The 9,332-nt window shown below is 53.2% G+C and overlaps 3 protein-coding genes across 3 annotated transcripts; 1 reads left to right on the top strand and 2 right to left on the bottom strand.

Annotated features, from left to right (window-relative positions):
• The first annotated feature begins 611 nt into the window (after positions 1-611).
• On the top strand, positions 612-3,176 carry PV06_05447 (uncharacterized protein). The gene is made up of 4 exons (XM_016406452.1): positions 612-784; positions 851-1,039; positions 1,091-1,214; positions 1,281-3,176. The coding sequence occupies exons 3-4, from the start codon at positions 1,212-1,214 to the stop codon at positions 2,955-2,957; spliced, it is 1,680 nt and encodes a 559-aa protein (XP_016262056.1). The 5' UTR covers positions 612-784; positions 851-1,039; positions 1,091-1,211; the 3' UTR covers positions 2,958-3,176.
• PV06_05446 (uncharacterized protein) lies at positions 3,068-5,054 on the bottom strand. The gene has a single exon (XM_016406451.1). It carries the CDS (start codon positions 4,724-4,726, stop codon positions 3,488-3,490), a length of 1,239 nt encoding a protein of 412 aa, XP_016262055.1. The 5' UTR covers positions 4,727-5,054; the 3' UTR covers positions 3,068-3,487.
• Positions 5,055-5,919: 865 nt separating this feature from the next.
• Positions 5,920-8,873, bottom strand: PV06_05445 (uncharacterized protein). The gene is made up of 2 exons (XM_016406450.1): positions 6,361-8,873; positions 5,920-6,303 (listed from the first exon to the last, which is right to left on the bottom strand). The coding sequence occupies exons 1-2, from the start codon at positions 8,399-8,401 to the stop codon at positions 6,269-6,271; spliced, it is 2,076 nt and encodes a 691-aa protein (XP_016262054.1). The 5' UTR covers positions 8,402-8,873; the 3' UTR covers positions 5,920-6,268.
• Between the last annotated feature and the right edge of the window lie 459 nt (positions 8,874-9,332).

Raw genomic sequence — 9,332 nt, 5'->3', positions numbered from 1 at the left:
TCCCCAGCCAAGGATCGTTTTTCTTGCCTTCTCCTCCTCCATCTCTGGCCCACCTACGTCCTCTGCGCCGTACAGTACGACCTTTTGGCCGAATTCTAGAATATGTAATCTTTTTTCCCTGGACCGTCTTGAAATGCCTGATGGATGAACCCTCGACGACGCCGCGAGGACAGTACGGTAAGGGCTTTTCCCTGGGTTTTTTGTTTCTTTGTTCGGAAGTGTATTAGACTTAAACTGAATCTCGCTTCCAGGGTGTCTTGTCTGCAAAGCCCGAAAGGTGAGCGAGCGCCGAACAAGCTCCCGAATGCTCGTGTTTTTCTGGATATTGAGTCTCATACTCCCGCGCGAGATCACAGATTAAATGCGACGCGGGTCTCCCGGCGTGCGGCCGCTGTCGAAACCTGGGCCTCCGTTGCCCAGGGTATGGCCTAGACAAGGACCTCGATACGCGTCAAATCAATGCCCTCGTCAACGACATCTATCGAGAGGCCGGCCGGCAGAGACATGCCAGAGACGCGTGTGATCAATGCCGACGATCGAAGCTGCGGTGCACCGAGACGAGACCTTGTCAGCGATGCGCGCGCAAGGGCCTGGCTTGCACTTCCAGAAGCGACCACTCGTCTCGTCGGCGTCCAACAAGTGTTAGCAGGAGCCCAGGAGCCTCGGCCACTCCGTCGGCAGCAGCAGCTCAAGCTGAGAATGCACCACCTCGAGCTCGAACGGCCTCTTTTCAGCTGCTGCCCTCCATCTCGGAAACCTTGATTGTGGGCGACAACAATGAATGGTGAGTTTGCCTTTCCCCAGTATTGTCCTCGATTAACACTGACAACGCTGCTTTCTTCTGCCACAGGCTGTTCGCAGAAGATCTCCCGGCGGAGCCTGACCGACTGCAACTTCTCTTCAACGCCTACTTTGATCAAACGCAGGCGATCAACCAGTTTCTGCATCGTCCCTCGTTCCTGCGTGCCTTTGCGGACGGAGGGCTCGTTGAAAAATATGGGTCGGCTCTCCTGCACATCGTTTGCGCACTTGGTGCCATGTGAGTCCCGTTCAAATTTGCCGTCATCAACCATGCTCACTCGCTGAACAGACACTATGCGGCAAAAGAGGCCCCGATCACCTCGACGGACGACCATCCGGGAAAGGCTTGGGTCGAAAAGGCTCGTGCAACAGTACTCGATAAGATCGGAGAGGTGAACATTCCCAATCTCATGGTAGGTGCATACATGCTGCTGGCTGCGCGTTACGTGCGACTGAACTGATTCTCACCTCCCTTGCAGACTCTGGTCCTTCTTTGGCACTACAACCATTGCCACGGAAACTCACAGAGCTCCAGCCTCAGCCTGATGATTGCGGCGTGCTGTTCTCGTGCCCTCCAGATCCTGAGACTCGACGTGGTCTCACCCGGCGATTCGGAGATTCAAGGCCCTCCCGAGCGAGTCACTGAGGAGGAGTCGCGACGGCGACTGTTTTGGGCTTGCTGGTATATCGACATCAATGTCGCTGCCGGCGTGGACCGTCTAATCACGACGTCGAGGAGGCTACCCGTCGTCCCACTCCCGCGATGCGAGCACGACTACATTTATCAGATCCCGACGCCGACGTGCAGGTTGGGCCCTGATGCCTCGGCCGAAAGTGGCACGGCGAACGCGTGGGAACGACAAGGTCTGGAGGCGTGGAACCTGAGGATCACCTACTTGAGAGGGCTGACTCTGCAGTGCGTCCGGGACGGAAACGCCTCCCCCTTGCCCTGGAACCGAGGCTCCCCCTTCCTCCAGCTGGTCGACCAGCTCCAGGATTGGGCCAGGGTCCTTCCCGGCCATCTCCAGCTCACCGAACAAAACATGTTCGTCCACCACGACCAGCGTCGGCTTTCGTCCTTCATGGGCATGCACCTGGCCTTCCACGTCTGCCACTGCGACCTCTTCCGTGTCATGATGCCGGGATACACTTTCCCCATCGCCAACGCGCTGGAAGATGCGCCCGCCGATTTCGTGCGATTCTTCCAACGGGACTGCAAATACCACGCCGAGATGATCACCAAGGTGTTTCAGATGGCACTGACGTACGGCAGGGACGTCCGTGGCGAGATGCTGTGCCGCGTGTCGGCCTACGAATCCAGCCGGATCCAGATGCTCGCCACCAAGCTGGAAGAGCCCACCGACCATCATTCTGGTTCCTCCGAACGGGAAGGGTTGCGGCGAGCGCGACAAAATCTGGACGTCAACTTTTCCGTTCTCGATCTGGTCGTGCCGGACCCCGAGCAAAAGGAAAAGTGTTTTCGGTCCCTATTGCGCCTGGCTCACGACACCCCCCTGGCCGGCCATGCCACCAGGTGGTTCTGTCAAGCGGACGGCAATGGCGGCGGTGTCGGCGTCGAACCACACCACCACCATACGGCGTCGGCAACGGCGATGCACCTTGTCGGTGGTCCTGATACCGCCGACTCTGGCAATGGTCCTGACCACCCGGCTTCACAAGAGCATCTCCACCCCCTAGCTTTGTTCCGTCTCGCTTGGACCGAAATCACCAGTGCCACCTCACCTCCTGCGTCGATCATCACCAACAACACCACCACTACTCCGAGATCTCAACCCGACTTGTCCATTTCGGCGGCGACAAACACTCGCAACACTAAGAAGGCGAGACCGCCAACCTCTACGACGGTCAACTTGCAAGAAACGACCTTGCCAGTCTTTCCTCCACCTGCTACCACAACTACAACCACGACGCAAACCTCGCTGTCCGTGTCGGCATCCGCCCGGGGTAGAAACGACGACAATGACAACACACAGCAGCAGCTTACCTCGCCACCAGCACCAGCACCACCGCTCGGAGGGTTCGAACCTTCACAAGAACAACAACAACCAGTCCAAATGTCGATGCCATTTTACCAGTGTCCAGTCGGTTTCACCGGTTTTGATCCTTTTGAACCGTGGGAACTCTACGAAATGTAACAGTGACCGCGAGTGTGTCTTTGCCGAACGCAAAGCAGGGGAGGGAGAGCTTTGACGACTTATCTATGGTCGAAGCCTCAAAGTATTGTTTATGATGTTGATGACGATGGAGCCGAATATTGATGGGTTGGTTATCCATCTGTACAACTCTTCTGAGTTATGTAGAGGTTTAGATGCTTTCGGTTCCTATGGAGTATGCTTCGCTAAACACAGTCAATCGTACCGTATACAAATTGGCCCCCCTCCCCACTTTCCTATTTTCTCCCTCTCCAGGCATGGCTTGGACTCATGAACTCATAGATCATGTAAGGTAGTCGACTCTACATCGTCGCTAAGAGTGTACTCGCAAGTGTTGGTCATCTGATTTCATCTTTTGTCGAGAGGAAAGCCGCCAACTCTGGTACTCTGTACATATATGGGGGCGGAAAACATCACCAATCACGTACAAAGATCTCCGTACCTCATAAACCCAGGTCAGGGTTCTCCCCTTCCAGTGTCGTAAATACTGTAGATCGTCGTCGTCGTCGTCATCATTGGAAACATGTCCACCTGTGCTTCCGGCCACCTGTGGCCGTGGTTGTGGCGACTTGTTCCGCAGAAATCGCAACGTGACACTGTTTAGATGTGTGAATGGCCTTCTCATCCACGTCCACGGTATCGACATCGACACCATCATCGTCGTCGTCACGTTTGATTTTTTCCGTCGCCACTCGCTCGTCATCATGATCTGTCTCATCCGTTTCGTCGGTTTCGTCCAAACTCATTCGGAACCTCCTCACGCTGTCACTGTCACCGTCACCTCCGGTGTAGAATGCTCTCCGGGAGTTTTTCGAGTGCACACACTTTGGCAACATCTTCCTCAGGAAACCCCTGACGCCGGAATGAGCTCGGTCGATCTTTTCGTACTCTTCTCGCCGAGTGGCGTTGGAGGTCCAGGATATGACCGTGTTCAAGGGTGGTCTTCTCTGCACGGCCGCCGCCGCGGCCGCCGCGGCCGCCGCGCCGCAGTTGTTGTACACGCGTCCGCCCACAGACATTGACATTGATATTCTCGGGGTGACAATGCGTGACTGGTAGATCAACGAAGATTCGGAATAACTATGCCGGAAGGTCGGTGAGGACGACACACTCCTCCTCGTTGTGTTGTACGAACCACCATCACCACCACCACCAACACTACATTGTTCTCTTTCGACCATTTTCAACTTTTGGTCCACGCTGTGGCAAAGCTGGCGTTCCTCAACGTCCGCTTTGAAGTGAGAGCCAGCGACATCCCCTGGAACGAGCGAAGGGTGTCGAGTGGCCGTTCGTGTCGTCGAAACGCTGGGAGACGGAGTAAATTCTCGACTCAGGGCGAGCATCCCATCCAACGATGAAAAGAGCTGACAGCTCTGTCGGTGTAAAGCGGCCGGATCCTTTTTTGGGGAAGAGTGCCTTCTTCTCCTCTTCTCCCTCCCTCCAAGGTTGACACTGTTCTGCCGTCTCGGTATGCTAGGATTGGGACTGTTTGGTCGGTACCTGGACCGACTCGAGCAAGGTCGAGAAATTCTTCGGTCGGTCTCGCTTGACTCGGCCCCAGCATCTTCTGAGCTCGTCGAGCCATCAGGCTGCTTCATCAGGTCTTGCACGTGTCGCCTGCATGATCGTCGACATCTAGATTTCTTGGCGGGATGATTTTCTGGCATGGTCGTTTGTCGTACTGTCTTGTTCGTGTTTGATATGGCCGAATGGAATGATTCGGCGTCCGAGTGGTCAACTGTATCCTTCATTGCGTGTCACTGACTAGCTTTAATCATAAGTTGTTCGTCCGGGTTGGTCGCTGGTTATAGAACTTGTCGTCAAAATTCGTCAAAATGTTTTCTTCGAGGCCGTAGATGTGCTGTAGTCAAAGTTGGGGTGTGTGGGATATGACTTGGTGGTGGTACCGTTGACCCGATCGTTTCGTCAGAGGGTTACGAGAGACAAAGAAGTCAAAGCAAAAAAAAACAACGAATGGAGACAATGAATGAAAGAGAGCGTTTGTCGTCGTTGAAGCTCAGTTTGTCAGTATGGTGAAAAGAATTTTAAAGTATATTGAGGATCAGCACATGATGTACGGTGAGTGACCGCCAAATCTCGAGACACGCATCATTGCATGACGGACCATGTCGCAGTCCCACAACGGCGCTCAACAGCGGAATCGAAAAGCATAATTGAGACTGGAATTTCGCCAGGAATGAAACAATGCAAGGGGAAACGAGAGGGTCGTAGAATTATTCAGAGAGCAGAGGCGAAAAAGGGCGTCAACTGTTTTAGGAAGTCATGGTTAGCGAGACTTTGCTGGCATCTGGCGCCGTTGGGCGTTGCATCGTGTGGGGGAGTGCAAGAAACAAGCCGCCAGATGAGAGGGATTGGTGGGAGAAGGTCTTCGTAGAGATGATCGTCTTGGGCGCCAATTGAATCCAGAGTGGAGAGGAAACGGCACCGATATGCCGACATTTGTTCGACCAACATAAGGCCAGGAGGACACGAAATCGTCAATCATAGGACCATGTGATGGAAAACGGATTGGGTTTTGAGATCTGGCGGGAGGTCGAAACCCAGAGGCCACCAGACTAGAGACGCAGAAGGCCGTTGAAGACGGCGACTTGATTGGCGACGACGTGACTAGATCAAGTTGCTGCATGCCAAGGGGCCATGGTCTGTACCACCGCATACACCGCCAGATCTCGCCAATTACTGCGATATCATAGGCTCCAAGGGGGATACGATGGGCCAGATGACCTCGGAGGCGAGATCATTTTCAGGAGTCATTCCCATAGTACGTGTAGAGAGTGGCTCAGCTGAGCGGTGGCAAGGAGAACAGATACTGCAATTGTATTGCGTCAACGCCAGACAAGACGAAAAAGCTTGAGAGGGGCAATAGAGAAGAAGGTCCAAGAGACGTTTAGCTGCATCGTCGGGATTGGATGAGAAAAGGGAATGAAAAGTGATTATGATTGATGATGGTGATTTGTGTGGCTCACTCCTCGATCTTTTTCTCATTACGCAGGAGATCCAGAGTCACGTTATCTAACACGTGATCCATCCACCTCGACTACCTCCCCCCATCGAACTGATCACCAGTCTCTGTCGAGGATCATCATATCTCACTTCATCCCATTGTCCGATGCTAATGCTATGCGATGCATTTTTCTGACCCATGCCTCGTCCAACCGCGATGCTGTCCCAGATGAATCTCTGATGCCATTAAATCTTCCCAAGTTTTGCTTCTTGCGCCTTGAAATGCTACATCGCTGTATCGCTAGACTGCTGATCTACAAAGTCTCCGTCTAGAAGATACCAAACTTTTTCTTCTTTTCTCCCTCTGTGGTTCTTGTCAGTCGGGTTGTGCTTGTGTTGACGTTGACGTCAATTTGCTCACCATGTGGTCCAATATTGCCCGAACTTTTGCTGTCCGTCAACAATCCCTTCTTCCCGACCGCCGCCGCTGTCATGGGATCTGCCCCGGAACCAGCAGCTTTGATAGCTGCGATTCGGTGTTTGGCCCTCTCTTCTCCGTGTTCTGCTGCACGCACGTACCAGACATTGGCTTCAAGCGGATCGCGACGACAACCGATGCCCGTTTCTGTAAAGTAGCCCACGGTGTATTCGGCCTTGGGTAGACCTTGGTCGGCAGCCTTTTTCGCCCATTCATATGCCTCGGCTTCATCCTTGTCCAAAACGTTCGGTACGCCAACCATGTACCACGCGCAAAGTGCCATTTGTGATTCGGCATGGCCTCGTTCCGCTGCACCAGTGTAGAAGTGAATGCTGAGGGCAGGATCCTGGGGACAGTTCAATTGACCGAGCTCATACGCTTGTCCGAGTCGATAGTTGGCCTCGACATGGCCCAGGTCGGCAGCTTTGGTGTACAGCTGGGCGGCGTAGGACTCGTCCTTGAACACGTCTGGACCGTAGCCTGTCTCGTGAAGACATCCTAGATCGTGAGGAGCTTGGTTGTACTGGAAATCAGCAGATTCAGCGCCGCGCTTGAGCCATCTCACGCCCTCACGGTATTTTTTAGTCAATCCCATGTCGCCAGTCAAGCAGGCTCGTCCAAGTCGCAGCATGGCTCCAGGGTGATTTTTGCTGGCAGCGTGTTGATAGAATTGCACTGCTTTGGCTGCGTCCACCCGCGAACCCCAGCCAAATTCGTAACACAACGCGGTACGGTACCCCGCCTCGGCGTGTCCATGTTTAGATGCTGCGAGGAAAAGGGGAAATGCACGATCCCAGTCTTCTCGGCCTTTGTTGAATAGACCGGATGCATATCCGTCGGCCAGATAATACTGTGCGAATGGGTAGGAGCGATCAGACAATTTCTGCAGGATATGCTTGGCCTCTTTCAAAAGATCATCTCTCACAGACTGATGCGATTTCTCCGACTTTGCCGTATCTGAATGCGCGTCCCCTTCAAGTCCCTCCTCCTGAGCCGCGCTGATCATGAATACGGCAAATTCATACTGCACTGCCGGGTCATTGGTCTTTTTGACGTTGGCACGGTACATGTCGAGCGTTTTCCTGGTCGACAGAAGATTGGCGTTGTTCCCAACCACGGTGCGAAGACCCGAATTGACGAGATTTTCAGCACCACTCGGCGCAGCTTGAGGATACGGCACATTGAGAAGATCAACATAGGACAAAGGTCGAGTATCTGGCGAACGTGAACCTCGAGAAACAGGTCGACCTGGGGACAGATTATTGGGCGAATGTGACCGGCCCCGAAAATCAGAGGTGCTCGAAAATCCGCTATCTGGTCTCTGCAAGTTCCTGCCATATGTACTGTTACGGCTACCATCCGGCTGACCAGAATTGTCAGTATCGATGGTCAACTTGGACGCCCGCTTGTCAAGAGATTTCATTTCGGCATCCTCCACGAGCTGATGGTGGTAACTCAATGGCTCAAAGCTTCCTGGTGGTACTTCTGTTTCCAGAGCAGATGCAGAAACATGTCGTATGGCTCTTTTCTGGAAGGGTGTCAACTCAACATTCCCATCTTTAGAGGTAAAGTTCTCAGAAGAAACTCTTCGGTGGTCAGCGACGCTGTCACCGTCTACCGGCCGCCTCTTGAATATGGCCTGCGGTGTAGGTGAGAGTTTATTTGGATCTGGCTGCTGCGAAGGTTGAGGAGTCAAGGTTCGCTTTGGCGCTACAGGATCGGTTGATCTTGACATTGCTGTCTCTGGCGGAGTGATCTGCAGGCTTGAGGGCGCAGGGGATGTTGACAGTGGTCGCTCATCTGCCAGAGACATTGATATGGAAGGGTTGCTTATTTGCTTCGATTGTGCGTTGCTTGGCCGCGCAAGGCCAGTCTCGCGCTCATCCACGGGTTCAATGATCTGTGGACTATCGGTTCGGAGAGGAGGGGAGTAGATGGGTGGAGGGGGAGTCGGAGGGAGTGGATGACTCGTTGTTTCAGCCATGCCGACGCAGACACAGTCGCTGACACGTCAAAAAGAAGACATTTGTGTGTCAATATGGTGAAATGTATCTGTGAAAGCAACAGAGATGGCAGGAGATTGTTGGTCTCAGGGAACTTGCGCAAGAGGCGATTGACCAGCAACCACCAGGTCAGAGGCGAAGTTGGAATGCGGCCAATTGGTCGAGGAAGGTAAGGATGGTCTAGGAAATCACGTCGTTGGATGGAGGAATGCTGTGGCGTCTTCTTGATCACAGGGACAGTGTTCTTGGATTGACAAGGGAGCGAAGGGCGTAGGCTTGGGCAAAGGACTTCCAGGTAAAGCGAGCGACAACAGTCTGAGGATGCTAAACAACAGAACTCGCTGGCAACAATAACAGACACGAGCAGTACAGTCAGAGCGGAAGGAGAGGAATGGAGTTGCAAATAATGAAGTAGAACGTAGTAGAATGCCGGATAGGGATGGATTTGACAGGGAGCGAGGATGATGGAGGAGGTAAAAATGTATGTAAGGGAGAGTGACAGGGTTGACGCCCCCGCGCACACGCACACCCACTTGGTTGATGTCGCTCCCTTTCCTCAACTGCCTCCTGAAGCCTAGTGAAGCCGGCCTTCTTTGTTCGCCGGCTGTTGGGATATGGTTAGAATAGATTCTCTTTCTCACGCTCTTTTCCAGGAACAAACAAGACATGTCTTTGTGTAATTCTGGCAGTGCCAGGAATACAACAAGCAGCTGACTACTGCTCACTGTGCGACATAGCACATGGTTACACAACCCACTATTAGTGCTGGATACGAACGAACAACCCGACAGACCAAGCTCTCGGTGTTCATCGACGCATGGTCAATGATTTGACATTTCAGAGCCAGGCCTGACAGTACCACCTACAATACACTGTCCTGTCTATTATATGGAGAACTACAGAACGCAGAGT

The sequence above is a fragment of the Exophiala oligosperma genome, assembly GCF_000835515.1.
Source record: "Exophiala oligosperma strain CBS 72588 unplaced genomic scaffold supercont1.5, whole genome shotgun sequence".
In the NCBI taxonomy this organism is placed as follows: domain Eukaryota; kingdom Fungi; phylum Ascomycota; class Eurotiomycetes; order Chaetothyriales; family Herpotrichiellaceae; genus Exophiala; species Exophiala oligosperma.
Note: the sequence above shows the minus strand (reverse complement) of the source record. Positions and strands in the feature narration are given on the sequence as shown.

Bases quoted from the DNA above. Each gene is read 5' to 3' on its own strand.
- PV06_05446 (XM_016406451.1), bottom strand. From the start codon at position 4,726: ATGAAGGATACAGTTGACCACTCGGACGCCGAATCATTCCATTCGGCC.
- PV06_05445 (XM_016406450.1), bottom strand. From the start codon at position 8,401: ATGGCTGAAACAACGAGTCATCCACTCCCTCCGACTCCCCCTCCACCC. The intron at 6,304-6,360 runs GTGAGCAAATTG...CAAGAACCACAG, and splicing joins GGGCAATATTGGACCACATG to AGGGAGAAAAGAAGAAAAAG.